The sequence below is a fragment of the Trachypithecus francoisi genome, unplaced genomic scaffold, assembly GCF_009764315.1.
Source record: "Trachypithecus francoisi isolate TF-2019V2 unplaced genomic scaffold, Tfra_2.0 Lachesis_group13, whole genome shotgun sequence".
Classification (NCBI taxonomy): Eukaryota; Metazoa; Chordata; class Mammalia; order Primates; family Cercopithecidae; genus Trachypithecus; species Trachypithecus francoisi.
Window position 1 is genome coordinate 88,384 of NW_022681458.1, and position 16,254 is coordinate 104,637.

The 16,254-nt window shown below is 60.9% G+C and overlaps 1 protein-coding gene across 2 annotated transcripts; it reads left to right on the plus strand.

The window, feature by feature from the left end:
- Positions 1-1,020: 1,020 nt before the first annotated feature.
- Positions 1,021-9,875, plus strand: PDCD1 (programmed cell death 1). 2 transcript variants are annotated; one of them, XM_033229440.1, is made up of 5 exons: positions 1,021-1,184; positions 6,901-7,260; positions 7,530-7,685; positions 7,899-7,933; positions 8,446-9,875. In XM_033229440.1, exons 1-5 carry the CDS (start codon positions 1,109-1,111, stop codon positions 8,680-8,682), a joined length of 864 nt encoding a protein of 287 aa, XP_033085331.1. In that variant the 5' UTR covers positions 1,021-1,108; the 3' UTR covers positions 8,683-9,875. The 2 variants fall into 2 exon arrangements, with proteins under 2 accessions (XP_033085331.1, XP_033085330.1); XM_033229439.1 differs by having other exon boundaries at positions 1,024-1,184; positions 8,443-9,875.
- The last annotated feature ends 6,379 nt before the right edge of the window (positions 9,876-16,254 follow it).

The following is a 16,254-nucleotide window of genomic DNA, read 5'->3' on the forward strand; positions in this document are numbered from 1 at the left end:
GTTTTCCCTTCACAGTCGGGCCGAGTGTCTCTCGGAGCCAGGCAGCCGCGCCAGCTGTCAGGCGGTTTCTAGCCTCGCTTCGGTTATTTTAAGCTGACGAGCCTGACGCGTCTCATCACTAATATCAGCAGTTTCATTTCTCCTGTTTTCCATTCGCTGTAATAAAATGCTCAGCGCAGAATACAAGGAGATAAGCAAGCCGCTTCACAAATGCCATCAGCCAGGCCCAGGCACTGGACCCCCTGAACCACCCCACCCCGGCACAAGTGGGCTGGAGGGCAGGGCCCCGGGGTAGAAGGTCAAGGCTGGAAGGTGAGGTCAGCCTCACAGCCAGCCCCGCCACCACCCCAGCCCCCCGTCAGGCTGTTGGAGGCATCACACGGTGGAAAGATCTGGAACCGTGGCCATGGTGTGGGGCTGTTCAGAAGGTGGAAGCTTTGAGGGGGAGCAGATTAGCCATGGACAGTTGTCATTCAGGAGGGCCACCTGTGTCCCAGCAAAGGGGGCTGGGCTGGGAAGGCGGGGGCCAGGGGCAGGGGCCAGGGGCAGCCTGGAGGCTCCCAGAGGCTCTGACCGAATGGGAGTGGGGTTGAGCCCACCCCTCACCGCAGCCCAGGAACCTGAGCCCAGAGGGGGCCACCCACCTTCCCCAGGCAGGGAGGCCAGTCCCCAGAGATGGGGGGATGGGGGAGAGGGAGGGCCTGCCCCCACCCCGCAGCCTCAGGAGGGGCAGCTCCGGGGGGGATATGGAAAGAGGCCACAGCAGTGAGCAGAGACAGAGAGGAAGGGGCCCTGAGCTGGGGAGACCCCCACAGGGTAGGACATGGGGGGGGCCACGGGCCCACCTCCTCCCCATCTCCTCTGTCCCCCTGTCTCTGTCTCTCTCTCCCTCCTCCACCCTCTCCCAGTCCTACCCCCTCCTCATCCCCACCCCCCAGCACTACCTCTGTCACTCCCGCCCACGTGGAGGTGGAGGAAGAGGGGGCGGGAACAAGGGGCAGGCACCCTCCCTTCGACCTGACCTGGGACAGTTTCCCTTCCGCTCACATCTGCCTCAGCTTGAGCAGCGGAGGAGGCGGCCGGCGGCACTGCTGGGGCTGCTCCAGGCATGCAGATCCCACAGGCACCCTGGCCGGTCGTCTGGGCGGTGCTACAACTGGGCTGGAGGCCAGGATGGTTCTTAGGTAGGTGGGGTCGCGGTCAGGTGTCCCGGAGCCAGGAGTCTGGAGGGACCGTACCCCCTCAGTCCCTGGCAGGTCGGGGGATGCTATGGCGGGCCTGGCCCCGGCAGCCCAGCTCTGCCCCTTACCCTGAGCTGTGCGGCTTTGGGCAGCTCAGACTCCTGGGTTCCTCTCTGGGCCCCAACTCTTCCCCTGGCCCAAGTGCCCTCTTCGCTCCTGGGCAGGCAGGACCTCTGTCCCCTCTCAGCCGGTCCTTGGGGCTGCGTGTTTCTGTAGAATGACGGGTCAGGCTGGCCAGAACCCCACACCTTGTTCATGGCGAGTCTGTGTGGTGGCTCTGCCTTGCCCAAGCATCCTCGGTCCTCACTCGAGTTTTCCTAAGGGTGGGGCGAGTCCCATGTGGGACTAACCTTGGCTTTACGACGTCAAACTTTAGATGAACTGGTGCTATTTTTCTCATTATATCAAAAGTGTTCCTGTTCAAGTGAGGACAGTTCTTCTGTCTCCAGGATCCCTCCTGGATGGGGATTGTGCTCGCCTGGGTCTCTGCCCAGATGCCAGGGCTCTCCCCGAGCCCTGTTCACACCATCCCTGGGGGAGGCCTTGGCCTCACTCTCCTGCATCAAGGAGAGGGGGAGCCTCTTCCTGGGCTGCCGGTGACCCTCTGCGTCCACTGTGACCACAGTCCACCCCGGGCCCTCTGTATCCAGCCAGCCTCACCTGGGGATGCTGAGGCCTGGGGAGGGTGGTTTACAGTCCCTCTGGGCCCTTCTGGGTACTGGGGTGTGACGCCACTGGGAGGACAAGATGAGGGGCACCCTGGGGCTGCTCTGACATCCCCTCGAGGCTCCCATCCCAGGGGTCCTGGTGCCCCTGCCCCTTCACTGTGGCAGGCAACTAGGGGCTCCCCACCTCAGCCCCCTCTCCTGGGGCCTGCTCCCCAGCGCCTGAGGCAGCATCCTCGCCAGGGGCCCTGCCTTTCTGCCTTCACACCACCTCTTAAGGGAGGCCCATGGGTCACTCAGGACTCAGAACTGGAGACGCTGGGCAAAGGGTCTGTGGCCAAAAGGCACCCCAGGGAGACATTCGTAGGGGAACCAGAGTGCAGAGGGGCGCTCGTCACAGGGGAGGAGGAGCTGAGGCAGGAGGGGAGCCGAGCCTCTCCCCCGTGTCCTGGCTCCCCGGGCACGTCCTCAAGACCCCACCCTCCCCAACCCAGGCAGGAAAGGTAAGAGCAAGGTGTCTGCAGCCAGACACGCGCGCCTCAGGTGCCTGCGCTGGTGCCGGACAAGACTCTCACAGGCGGCGTGCCTTGGTTTCCCCACTGGTAACACTCAGCAGGGGGCACTCAGCAAGGCACAACGAGCACGACTGGGGTCCTGTTTGTCCTGACCCAGATGTGGCCACCCCGGCCGCAGTGGTCTTCATTCCAGCATGCCTCTTTTCCCTCCTGATCGATTCACTGCGTTTGCCATTCTGTCATTCCCGTGGTCACCACTCCCACCTCAGGTGTGTGCTCCCCTTGTGTTTTAAGAGATATCCCAAACCCAGCGGCTTGTTGGCCCCTGTCCGGGGGCAAGAGCATAAATAAGAGCCTTCGTGTTGGCATGGCACCACCGTGAGCTCCAGTCAGCACTACCGCTGCTGAGCTCTGGGCCTTTGGCAGGACTTGGCCCCTTACTGACTTCTCCGTGTGCTTTGGGGTCCTGGGTGAGGACGCCTCCTGGTGATGCTGCGTCCTGAGGATTAAATCGGGTCATCTGTGGAAACCGCCCAGCCCAGTCCCTGACACTTTTTTGTTTCTTTTAGAGACAGGGTCTTGCTCTGTCGCCCAGGCTGGGGTGCAGTGACATGATCTCGGCTCACTGCAGCCTCAACCTCCAGGGCCTCTGGAGTAGCTGGGACTATAGGCACGCGCCACCCTGCCGGGATAATTTCTTCCATTTTTTGTAGAGATGGGGCCTCGCTATGTTCCCCAGGCTGGGCTCAAACGATCCTCCCTCCTCAGCTTCCCAGAGTGCTGGGATTATAGGCATGAGCCACTGCATCTGGCCTCCATGACACATATTTTTGAAGTTCGATTTTTAAAGTCAAATTTTTAAAGTTAGATTTTAAACCGACTATTTGGAAAAAAATACAAAAAAAGTTTAAAAACACGACAATGAATATCCCTCACCTGGAATCAGTAACTGAGAATATTGACACACTTGCGTTGGCGACTGGGCGGCTGGAGCTGCCGTAACAAAGCTCCAGCAACCACGTGGCTTTGAAACAGAGCCTGCCCTCTCACCATCCGAGGGCTGGAAGCGCAGGATGGAGCTCCCCGGGGTCGGCTCCCCGGTGCTCTGAGCAGGCTCTGCTCAGCCTCTCCCGGCTGTGGCTTAAAAACAGAGCCTGTCCTCCCGCCGTCGGGAGCTGGACGTGCAGGACCGAGGGGCCACAGGGTCGGCTCCCTGTGCTCCGAGAGGGCTCTGCTCAGCCTCTCCTGGCTGGGGGTTTTGTGGCCACCCTCTGTGTTCCTGGGCTTCAGAAGCATCCCCTGGGCTCTGCCTTCATCTCCGCATGGGTGAGTGTGGAAACCGCCCAGTCTCTGACACGTTTTTGTTTGTTTCTTTTAGAGACAGGGTCTTGCTCTGTCACCCAGGCTGGAGTGCAGGGGTGTGATCTCGGCTCCCTGAGGAAACCAGGTGTGCTGGGTGCTGGGTCAGCCCCCACCTGGCCCTGTGCCCTCGTCCTACCTAGTCCCAGCTGCCGTCTCCCTATTCCTAATAAGGCCGCCTTCTGAGGTCATGGGGTTAGGACTTCCGCATAGGAATTTGTGGGGACACGGTTCAGCCCACAGCCCTTCCCACCTCCACACACACACGACTGTGAGGAGTTGGAAGACCCCACTGCTCGCCCCTGCCAGGTCCTCTAGGGACAAGCTCGTTGTCCTCGTCCCAGCACAGCCCGTGGGCCAGTTTCCTTGTCCCTAATGGGACCACAGTCAGAGATGGTCTGGTCTGGACCAGCAGGTTCCTCCACCCGGGGCGGGCACACCTTTCTCTGTGCGCTTCTGGAAAGCGCGTCCTGCAGTGTGGTCTCTCTGTGGGAGCACTCCCCCGCCTGCGCGCCCGCCGCCTCACAGGCCTGTTCCACAGCCCTGGGACAGGCTCTCTCTCTCTCCTGACCCTGCATAAGGCACAGCCCTCTCTCATCAACCCACGACCTCCTGACCCTGCATAGGGCACAGCCCTCTCTCATCAACCCATGATCCCACATGGATCCGAGAGGGAGCTACTGGGGAAACAATGGATCCCATAGAAACACCCCAAATCTAACTTGACCCAGGACCAGCCAGTGGTCATTTCTGAATATTCTCCTTCTTAGTAGACTCTACCAGCCAAGGGAAGCCAGGAAGGCTTCCTGGAGTAGGTGGCCTGAGGACTGAGGTGAGGCAGGCCCTGCATGGGGGTCGCCACTCAGCACCCCCACACTGGGCTTCTCTGGGAGCCAGAGTCTCTGAGACTGGCTGGGGGAGGTGGGGGAGAGGCTGCTTGAACCACAGACACCAAGCTCTAGCCCCGACCCCACCCAGCCAGTCGGTAGAGGGAGCGGAGGCCGAGGGGCCCCGCTGGGCCTGCTCCCCGGGGTGGATTCCAAAATGAGGGGGACGCGGCACAGAGCCCAGGGTCCTGGCTTGAGGCCCATTGGCCGAGGGCCGGTGCGAGCCAGACAGGAAAAGGGTTGAGCCTGTCAGCGACCAGCACAGATCAAGTCAAGAGCGGGTCCCTCCACCAATGTGTGCAAATAAATAGCAGTTAAGTTTTTAGTTACATGAACAATGCACAGATGGTTCCATGGACATTGCGGTGTGGACACACAGCGACCTTGGTCCTGTCGCCAGCACCTCGCCCTACAGCTGAGGGTCCCCCAGCACTTCCTAACCATGCAGGGTCCCTGCTTACAGTTCCCGTGATGACCCCCTGGTCCTCACCTGCCTGGATGGAGGCCCCGAGGGGCTGCCTGCGGTGGTGGTGCCACTGGGTCTCCACTGCATTCCCAGAAACCCAGAGGGCAGGGCATTTCCCCTGCTCTGTGCTGAGTCCACCCAGCCCCAGCCTAGTCCCAGTAAGGACTGCAGCCCACCCTGTCCCAGGTCGCCTCCCAGGAGCCCATCTTTCTCCATTCAGGCAGGTCTCTGAGTGCCCTGACCTGGCTGCCCGCTGGCCCTGAGAGCCACACTAACCCACTGCCCTCCTTGGTCAAAACCCACTCTGGAGTGGCTGGAGATTCCCCGGGGCCACCCTGCACACGCCTCTGCAGGGAGCTTCCCCTGGCCGGCCGGCAGACAAGGGCGGTCTCAGAGAGGGGGTTCACCTCAGCAACCCCTTATGCAGCTGGCCCCCGCCCCTGCCACCTCTGGGCACACCGCCAGGAAGCTGGGAGACAGGCAGGTGAAGGAGGCGAGCGCTGGGCAGCCAGGAGGCCACGGGGCACAAAGGGAACAGGGACGCTCTGGGTGGCCTCAAGGTCACTTCAGACCCCTCACTTGTCCCCTGGGAGGTGCCCGGTGAGGTTGGCACTAGGAGTTGGTCCCGGTCACATGACAGCCCCACTCACCTCTGGTGTCCAGCCAGCATGCCCTGGGCCACTCGGGCAGCAGCCCCTTCCCCCTCTGAGCTGACTACTTGATTCATCACCACCCCCCGCCACAGAAGCCTCCTGTCCCAGGAAGCAGAGGGACCGCAGCTGTGGCAACCAGGGCCCGGTCTCTGTATCACCTCCTGGGGGGGCCATGCCCGGGCCCGAGATGGAGCTGAGTGACAGTGCCCCAGGTCTGACAGTGTGGGGCTAGTGCCATATTTGGGGAACCCTGTGGCATGCGACATGTGGGTGGGCCGGGAAAATCACCCTGCTGCATGGCATCTCGGGCCTGGATCCTAAACCCCTGTGTCAGTGCCTGCGCCTGGCAGAAGAGCTGCGACCCCCAGGTTGCCATGTGGGCATCCCAGGCCCTGGCCCTGGCAGGCATATGTTTCAGGAGGTCCTTGTCTTGGGAAGCCCAGGGTCAGGGGCCCGTGTCTGTCCACATCCGAGGCAATGGCCCACCTCGTCTCTGAAGCATGTTTACTGTGAGCTCCAGTCCCCACTGTCTTGCTGGAAAATGTGGAGGCCCCACTGCCCACTGCCCAGGGCAGCAATGCCCATACACATAGTCCCAGCTCTGAGCTTGTGCTGAAAAGGGGGTACAGACTGGACCCTGAGCCTGCCGAGGGGCCGCACTCCTCCCAAGGCGGGGGTCTCCATGGGCAGCCTCCACCCACCCAGCCTAGTTCCACTCCCCTGTGCCAGAGCAGTGCAGACAGGACCAGGCCAGGATGCCCAAGGGTCAGGGGCTGGGGCTGGGGCTGGGGATGGGGATGGGTAACCCCCAAACAGCCCTTTCTGGGGACTGGCCTCAACAGGGAAGGGGGTGAAGACTCTTAGAAGGAAATCGGGGGGACCCAAGTCAGAGCCAGGCTCTGGGCAGAAGCCGCAGCCTCCCGTAGAAGGAAGAGGCTCTACAGTGGAGGCGAGTGCCAGTCCCCAGCAGCAGAGGCCCCAGCAGAGACTTCTCAACAACATTCCAGCTGGGCTGACCCTTCCAGAGCCCTTGCTGCCCAAGGGATGTGGGCAGGTGGCCGGGGAGGCTTTGCGGGGCCACGCAGCCCCTTCCTCACCTCTCTCCCTCTCTCAGAATCCCCGGACAGGCCGTGGAACCCCCCCACCTTCTCCCCAGCCCTGCTCCTGGTGACCGAAGGAGACAACGCCACCTTCACCTGCAGCTTCTCCAACGTCTCGGAGAGCTTCGTGCTGAACTGGTACCGCATGAGCCCCAGCAACCAGACGGACAAGCTGGCTGCCTTCCCCGAGGACCGCAGCCAGCCCGGCCAGGACTGCCGCTTCCGCGTCACACAACTGCCCAATGGGCGCGACTTCCACATGAGCGTGGTCAGGGCCCGGCGCAATGACAGCGGCACCTACCTCTGCGGGGCCATCTCCCTGGCCCCCAAGGCGCAGATCAAAGAGAGCCTGAGGGCAGAGCTCAGGGTGACAGGTGCGGCGGCCTCAGAGGTCCCGGGGCAGGGGCGAGCTGAGCCGGTGCTGGGGTGGGTGCCCTCTCCTGCACAGGATCACAAGCTCCAGGGTCATAAGGCAGGGACCTCCCGGTTCCAGTCCAGGGCTCTGTTCCACACCCGGGGAATGCTACCAGCATCCCTGTCCTCTCGCTCTGGAAGCACCCCAGTCCCTCTAGTCGGCCCTCACCCCTGCCCCTGACCCTCCAACCTGACCCCGTCCTAACCCCTGACCTTTGTGCCCTTCCAGAGAGAAGGGCAGAAGTGCCCACAGCCCACCCCAGCCCCTCACCCAGGCCAACTGCCCAGTTCCAAGCCCTGGTGGTCGGTGTCGTGGGCGGCCTGCTGGGCAGCCTGGTGCTGCTAGTCTGGGTCCTGGCCGTCATCTGCTCCCGGGCTGCACAAGGTAACGTCTTCCCAGCCCCTCGTCCTGCCCTGCCCTAACACTGCTGGCGGCCTCACTCCCATTCCCCTCCCTCCACCCTTCCCGCACCCCACCCACCTCCCCCGCACCTCCCCCTCAGACTAAGTCCCTGACGAAGGCCCCTAGGCTAAGACCCCCAACCTGGGGAGCACGGCTCAGGGTCGGTCTGGTGATCCCAAGTGTGTTTCTCTTCAGGGACCATAGAAGCCAGGCGCACCGGCCAGCCCCTGGTGAGTCTCACTCTTTTCCTGCGTGATCCACTGTGCCTTCCTTCCTGGGTGGGCAGAGGTGGAAGGACAGGCTGGGGCCACACGGCCTACAGGGCTCACATTCTATTATAGCCAGGACCCCACCTCTCCGGCCCCAGGCAGCAATCTCAATCCCTAAAGCCACGGCCTGGGGTCTCCGGGGGTGCCCAGCCCACGCGTGTGCCTGCCTGCGGGGGTGTGGGGTGGGCTTGGTCATTTCTTATCTTACGTTGGAGGCAGGAGACCTTGAAAAGTGACATTTTGGAATCCTAAATCTGCAAGAATGCCAGGGACATTTCACAGGGGAACATTGAGCCAGAGAGGAGGGGTGGCATCCCCAGATCACAGGGCAGTGATGGGACAGCCCAGGGTAAGCGGCTCTCAGTGGGGGGCCCAGGGTCAGTGTGGGCGCTGCAGCTAGGCTGTGGAGCCACCGGCCACCCTCCTAGGGTGGGTCATGGGGGCTGACTCCTCTCTCTTTCTCCTGAAAGAAGGAGGACCCCTCAGCCATGCCTGTTTTCTCTGTGGACTATGGGGAGCTGGATTTCCAGTGGCGAGAGAAGACCCCGGAGCCCCCCGCACCCTGTGTCCCTGAGCAGACGGAGTATGCCACCATCGTCTTTCCTAGTGGGCTGGGCACCTCGTCCCCGGCCCGCAGGGGCTCAGCCGACGGCCCTCGGAGTCCCCGGCCACTGAGGCCTGAGGATGGACACTGCTCTTGGCCCCTCTGACCGGCTTCCTTGGCCACTGGTGCTCTGCAGACCCTCCACCATGAGCCCAGGTCAGCGCCTTCCCTCAGGAGAAGCAGGCAGGGTGCAGGTCATTGCAGGCTGCCCATGGGCTGAGCTGCCTGGGGGCGACGGGGGCGCCAGTTTGCACCTCCACCAGCCCCGCCGGGCACAGCCCTGCCAGGCACAGCCCCACCACAGGACTCATGTCTCAGTGCCCACAGTGAGCCCAGGCAGCAGGTGCCACCATCCCCTACAGGGAGGGCCAGATGCAGTCACTGCTTCAGGTCCTGCCTGCACAGAGCTGCCTGTGCCCAGCTCCCTGATTTTCTGCTGCTGTTGCTGCTGCCTGCGGCCCGGGGCTGAAGGTGCTGTGGCCCTGCCTGCCGCCCCCCGAGCCTCCTGCCTGAACTTGGGAGCTGGCTGGAAACTGCCTTGGAGCAGCCAAGGTGCCCCCGGCAGCAGCATCCCGAGATGCCCTGGACGCAGGGTCCAAGACTGGGCACAGGGGTGGGAGGCACATGGGGCTGGGGGCTCCCCGGGAGTCATTTGCTCCCCACAGGCCTAGAGAAGTTTTCAGGGAAGGCCAGAAGAGCTCCTGGCTGTGGTGGGTGAGGCAGGAAACCCCTAGACCTTCACACATGCCCAAGCAGCATCTCAGGGCCTTTGTGGGGCAGGGAAACTGAGGCAGTCAGAGGGCAGGCAGAGCTGGAGGCCTTCAGGCCCAGTCAGCACTCTGGCCTCCTGCCGCCCCATGCCACCCCAGCCCCTCACACCACTCAGGAGAGGGATATCCTAGGGTCCCAAGGTCAGGAGGGCAGGGCTGGGGCTGAATCAGGCCCCTCCCAGCTGTGGCCACCTGGGTGTTGTGAGGGCAGAGGTGCAGGCACTCAGGGCCCCCCCATTTGCCCACTCTGGGGGCTCTCCTTGGCACCCATTCACGAAATTATTTAAAGGAGTTTGGCCGGGCTCCCACCAGGGCCTGAGTGGGAAGGTACAGGCGTCCCCTCCTCGGCCTAGTACCCCCACCGCAGCCTGGCCACTCCTCACATCCACACACTGCACCCCCACCCCCGGGACAGGGCCACCAGCTTCCAGGCGGCCAGCGGGCACCTGAGTGGCTGGGACAAGGGACCCCCCTTCCCTGTGATTCTGTTATATTATAATTATAATTAAACATGAGAGCATGCTAAGGAGTTCTGTCCTGTCAGGCGGCTGTGGGGGCCCTGGGCAGGAGGGAGGGAGGCCTCCAGGGAGGCAAGGCTGCAGCCAGGCTGAGGCTTTGCATAGAGAGTGCTGGCAGCTACCCTGGATCCTGGCCTGAGTCAGGCCTTTCCCTCGCTGTCCCAGAAACACACAGGCCCTCCTCGCCCTGTTTGCCCCACGCACACATACAGCCCTCGGGTGAGCAATCCTTCCTACATCACAGGGCGGGGCCACCATCTTCCCCAAGCCCAGGTCTTTTGGGGGGTCCCATGACCCCCTGCCCCCAGGCCTCCTGGCCAGGCATGGGCATCCCTGAGTGGCTGTGCCCGCTCCAGCGCCCCCGTGTCTCCATGCCTGCCAGTCCCTCCAGGCAGGGGTGGTGCCTGGTGCCAGGGCCCCACAGCAGGGTTGGAGGCTGCCCCAGGCTATGAGAGACACAGCGTCTGCAGGTCCCTCCCCAAGTACACAGGTGGGGGTGGCGGGGGGACAAAGCCACGCCTGCTCGAGCCCCATCGCCCTGCAGCAGTCCTTGGCAGCTGGCAGCAGGGACGGTGCCAGGAAGGGAGCCCTGCCAGGCCCCCAGTCCCCACAGCCACCCACCCACTGCCCCGCCCTGGGGCTCATCCTGTGCTTGCCACCCTGGAGCCCGGTCCTGGAGGGGACAAGCAGTAGAATCCCCATGCCTGTGTCAGGGACAGGCACAGAGGCCTCCCACCCGTGGGAACTCCCGATGAGATTGGCAGATCAGGCCTGGGAGGGAATGCTGCCCAGGGGCTCTGCGAATGCTGCCCAGGGGCTCTGCGGATGATGTGGGTTTCCACCCGCAAAACCCAATAGGCCCCATGGAAAATGACCACAGGCAATGAGAAAGCCGTAGAGTGGTGCATGTGAGATCAGCGTCCAGAACTCATGGTTCTCAGACACCTATTCACAGCACAGTGTGCTAGGAGATGGAGTGGCGGACGATATTTCACCTAGGACAGCAAGAGAGAAGATGCTCCCAGCATTAACCTAGCCAGAGACGTGGGAAAGCTGCCACAGAGGCTGAAGTTAAAGGCACCCTGACCCCCGGGCCCCGAAGAGGCGCCACAGCTGCAAACATGCACATTCTTCCGATGCAATTTGTAAATTTAATACGATCCCAATAAAAACCACACTTCTGGAACTATCATGTTCATATGGAAAAATTAATAAGCAAGTAACAGCCAAAAAAACATGAAAAGAAAGTGAAAGAGGACCAGCTTTATGAGCTCAGGGGAAACTAACTGTAATGAAAACAGGGTGGTATAAGCACCAGAAGACACAGGAATAGGCCCAGTCCCTGAGACCCAAATCAGTGTGGGGGAAAAGACTTTTTAACCAAGCGCCCAGGGATAGGGATAGTCATTTGGAAAAGTACTAAGTTAGACTCATATGCACAAATCCCAAATGCAGCAGAGACAGAAGCATAAAAAAAGAACCCTGGCCAGGTGCGGTGGCTCACGCCTGTAATCCCAGCACTTTGGGACCTCGAGGCGGATGGATCATGAGGTCAAGCGATCGAGACCATCGTGGCTAACACGGTGAAACCCCATCTCTACTAAAAATACAAAAAATTAGCTGGGTGTGGTGGCGGGCGCCTGTAGTCCCAGCTACTTGGGAGGCTGAGGCAGGAGAATGGCATCAACCCAGGAGGCAGAGCTTGCAGTGAGCCAAGATCGCGCCACTGCACTCCAGCCTGGACAACAGAGCGGGACTCCATCTCTAAAAAAAAGAAAAAAAAAACCCTACAAGAAAGAAGAAGCCGTGGGTGCATTGTTGCAGTGTGGGAGGGAAGGCATTCCCAACGAATAAAGGACATCAGGGAGCAATTAAAGAAAATATTGATACACCGAACTCCATATATTGGAAAACAAAAAACTTTAGCTTGGCAAAAAAAATCATAAACAAACTGAGGGAAAATAGTTGCACCACCACAAAAGAGCGAATATGCCAGTCGTGGGAAGATCTAAGAGTCTGGAAAAAGCAAGGTCAAAAGTATGCGAGAAAGTGCAGGAGACATAGCCCAACAGCTAAGAGAAAATGTGTGCGTGCCTATATATAGGCACATGTGTAGATATATGTGTGCAAACAAATGTGTATGTGTACATACTCAGGGGTATGTGTGTGGGTGTGGATGTGTGTGTACAGGTGTGCAGACGTATGTATGCATACGTGCGTGTGTATCTACAATATATGTATACATGGCAGCGCATGTGTGCATATGCAGATCCCTTAATGAAAGGATGTTCAGTTTCTCTCATAATAACAAAAATACAAGTTGAAACTACACCCACCAGGCTGGCAGAGCTCTGACAAGGGTGCAGCTGTTGGAGAGGCTGCAGGGAGTAGGCCCGAGGAGCTGGCGGGGAAGCCGAGCTGGAGACGCACCGGCGCTGTCTGGTAGGCGGTGGGCACTTGCCCTTTGCCCCGTCAACCCCCCATCCTCCTAGAAACACTTCCCAGGGGTCACCGGCAAACATGTGCAGAGAGAGAGCACACGGGCTCACGGCGCTGGCTCAGCAAGGGCAAAGCCGTCCAAAGCTGGCCCGGGGCTTGAGCCCGCTCTGGGGTCTCCATCAGCGGACAGCCGGGGCAGCAGGAGCCAGGAGGAGGCTCAGAGCTCCCCACAGAGGCTCAGGTCACTCGAGATCATGAGGGGATGCATGCGCAGGACAGGACAACTCGCTGTCCCCAAAGGCAGGGTCGTGTGAAAATGACATGGCAGCAGTCTGAGCATCAAACAATGCCAAATTAAAATTAAAAACCTAATTGAGGCTGGGCGCGGTGGCTCAAGCCTGTAATCCCAGCACTTTGGGAGGCCGAGATGGGCGGATCACGACGTCAGGAGATCGAGACCATCCTGACGAACACGGTGAAACCCCGTCTCTACTAAAAAATACAAAAAACTAGCCGGGCATGGTGGCGGGCGCCTGTGGTCCCAGCTACTCCGGAGGCTGAGGCGGGAGAATGGCATAAACCCGGGAGGCGGAGCTTGCAGTGAGCTGAGATCCGGCCACTGCACTCCAGCCTGGGCAACAGAGCAAGACTCCGTCTCAAAAACAAAAAACAAAAAAAAACTAATTGAGGCTTAGCACGGTGGCACTTTGGGAGGCCGAGGCGGGAGGGTCACTTGAGCTCAGGAGTTTGAGATCAGCCTGGGCAACAAAGTGAGATCCTATCTCTACAAAAACAATTTAAAATTAGCCAGATGCAGTGGTCTCAGCTCCTCGGGAGGCTGAGGCGGGAGGATCCCTGGAGTCCGGGAGGTCGAGGCCGCAGTGAGCCACGATGGTGCCACTGACTCCAGCCTGGGCCACAGAGCAAGACCCTGTCAAAAAAAAAAAAAAAAGCCTAATTGATTGACACACTTTGAGTTTGCTTAAAAGAACATGAGCTCAGCTCAATACTCACAAAAAGAGACAAGGGGGGAGGGGAGGGAGGAAGCGGTCGCTGTCCTGGGCCGGGCCGGGCGGGCGTCCGCGGTGGCGGCGGCGGAGAGAACGCGGCGCAGTCAGCACTTCGCCTCCCGCCTTCCCGTCAGGCCGCCCCGCGCACTCACTTTTTCCGTCCCCGGCTGGCCCGGGCCTGTGTCGCCTCCTGGCTGCGGCTGCGCTCCCGCCCCACCCACGCGCCCCAGGCGGGTCTTCCCGGCCTAGCACAGCAGCGGCTGCGGCTTCAGGAGCGCCCTGGGTGTGGCCGGCCTCGGGGCTCCCGGGGCAGTGCGGAGGGAGGCCGGAGCACGTGGGATCCAGAGCTGGAGAGTGGCGGCCCCGCCCCGTGTCCCAGGCCCCTGAGCCCGGCCAGCTCCACCCGCCCCTGCGCCCCCGCGCCTCCCCGCGCCCCCGCCCTGCAGCGTCCCCGCGCCCCCCACCGCGCCCCCGCGCCCCCCCGCGCCCCCGCGCCCCCCACCGCGCCCCCGCGCCCCCGTCCTGCAGCGCCGCCCCAACCCCTGCGCCCCACCCCACCCCACCCCCGCCCACCCCCGCCGGTCTGCGGAGTGCGCGGGCATGGGACGCCTCACTGTGCGCGGGGACCACACGTCCTGTGGGCGCGTGGATGGAGCCCAGGGTCCTTGGAATTGGGGGCGGGAGGGGGAGGGCTCTGGTCAGGGCTCCAGCAGGAGCGAAGATGAGCGGGGGGCCTCTGAAAGGGAACCCACCCTCGGGTACAGGAGACAGGGCTGGGGATCTGGGTGCAGCGCCAAGGCCCTGGGAGCTGGTGGGGCCGCATGAGGGGCTGCGGTGCGAGTCCTGGTGTTCTCAGCCCTCGTGCGTCAGGGCTCCAGTGTGGATGAACCTTACTTTGCGTCTGGGTGAGGCTCCCGAGTTTCTGGAGAGTTCAGAATGTGGAGGGTCCTCCGGAGGGTGACCGAGGCCGTGTGACCACACCATCGCCGTGGCCCCCTCGACTGTGGCACAATCGCTCCCCTTCTTGAGTGGATCTCCACGTGTTCTCCCCATACCTCTGACCCCAGTCAGTCTTCGCCACCCGCCAGTGGGGCCCCTGTGTTTGTCCAGCCTTGAAAAACCTGGCCGGAGTGTGGCCGGAGGGGCACTGCCGGGGCCGCTGGCCAGGGCCATGAGAGCGCAGGACGCCTGCCCTGGGCACGGGGGCACCATCGTCCCCAACTAAGCCACAGAACCCAAGGTTGGTTACGTTTTCAATCCCAATTTAACCTGCAAAACCAAGTTATTACATATACGGAGTAGGATCAGCCTTAAAAATATGCAAGTCGGTGTGCCACGTTCCCAGCAGCGCAATTAGCATCAGCGGCCAGGTGGAAGCAGCAGCCCGGTGTCCACCGCCGGAAAAAGGAGCAAACAGCACGGTGATGCCGCCCAGAGGGAGTCACCTCAGGAAGGAAGGAAGGGCTCCCACACCCACCGCAGCGTGGAGGAACCTCGAGGACGTCACACCGAGGGGCACAAGCCACAAAAGGACAAACACTGTGTGACTCCACAGACACGAGGTCCCCAGAGTGGGTCGCCCAGAGTGGGCCAGTTCATAGGCAGAGAAAGCAGATGACGGGGCCCGGGGCGGGGGGAGCCAGCGAGAAGTGAGTTTTTAATGCGGACACTTTCCGTTTTGCAACAGAAAAAGAGTTTCCGTTTCTGGGCTGGGAGGTCAGCCGCTGAACCGCAGTGGCTGGGTGTGGAAGGTGGGCCTCGGCCACTGCCTGGCCTGTGCAGGCTGCCCCAGAACCAGGGGCAGGGGCAGGAGGGCCAGGTGTGAGCCCTCCGCCCATGGCATCCTCCAGCCTCACTGATGGACAGAAGGGGAAACTGAGGCCCAGGGAGGGGTAGCTGTAGTAGTGAGGGTTCTCTGGAGAAATAGAACAATTAGGCCGGGTGTGGTCGCTCATGCCTGTAATCCCAGCACTTTGGGAGGCCAAGGTGGGCGGATCACCTGAGGTCGGGAGTTCGAGATCAGCCTGACCAACGTGGAGAAACCCCATCTCTACTAAACATACAAACTTAGCCGTGTGTGGTGGCGCATGCCTGTAATCCCAGCTACTTGGGAGGTTGAGGCAGGAGAATCACTTGAACCCAGTAGGTGGAGGTTGCAGTGAGCCTAGATCACGCCATTGCACTCCAGCCTGGGCAACAAGAGCAAAACTCCGTCTCAAAAAATAAAAATAAAAAAAAGAACCAATAGAATGTGGAGACAGAGAGAGAGAAAGTCACTGGGAGAAATTGGCTCACGTGACTGTGGCAGGCAGGCAGGCTGGGGACACAGGAGGAGCTGAAGTAGCCACTCAAGTCCAAAGACACCTGCAGTCAGGATTCCGTCCTCCTTTCTCTCTGGCCTTCATAGACTGGATGAGACTCCTGTGTCGCAGAGGCTGACCTGCTGACTCAAAGTCTACTGATTTCAGTGGTAATTTTATCTTCGAAAAATACCTTCACTGAAACATCTGGACTGTTTGACCAACATCAGCGTCCTGTGGCCAAGCAGACAGAATGAACCATCGCAGGCCGAAGGAGGCGAAGCAGGTGGTAAGCAGGACCCCAGCTCTTCTGGGATGTCTGGGCTCGTGGAGGGAGTGGCCGGTGCTGCAGGGGGTCCCTCAGCCAAGGTAGGCCGGCAGCCGATCACATTTTCACAAGTCCATCGGCCACATGGGTGCCCTCAGGATTATACCAATTGTCATCCGCTTTCTCCCATCTCTTTTCTTGGAGTTTTCATAGCCATGCTTTACAAAAAAATTAATAGGCTCTACTATCTAAAGCAGTTTGGGGTTTATGGAAAAGCTGAGTGGAAAGTAGACGGAGTCCCCATGTGCCCCTCGCCTCGCCCCTCACGCAGACTCTGTGCCCCTATTGCTTGCACCTTGCCTTGGTGTAGAGT

What these genes read in the sequence shown, in the direction of transcription:
- PDCD1 (XM_033229439.1), top strand. Translation starts at nt 1,109, where the DNA reads ATGCAGATCCCACAGGCACCCTGGCCGGTCGTCTGGGCGGTGCTACAA. An exon ending in GAGGCCAGGATGGTTCTTAG is followed by an intron (nt 1,185 to 6,900) that starts GTAGGTGGGGTC and finishes TCCCTCTCTCAG; the next exon opens with AATCCCCGGACAGGCCGTGG. An exon ending in GGCAGAGCTCAGGGTGACAG is followed by an intron (nt 7,261 to 7,529) that starts GTGCGGCGGCCT and finishes GTGCCCTTCCAG; the next exon opens with AGAGAAGGGCAGAAGTGCCC.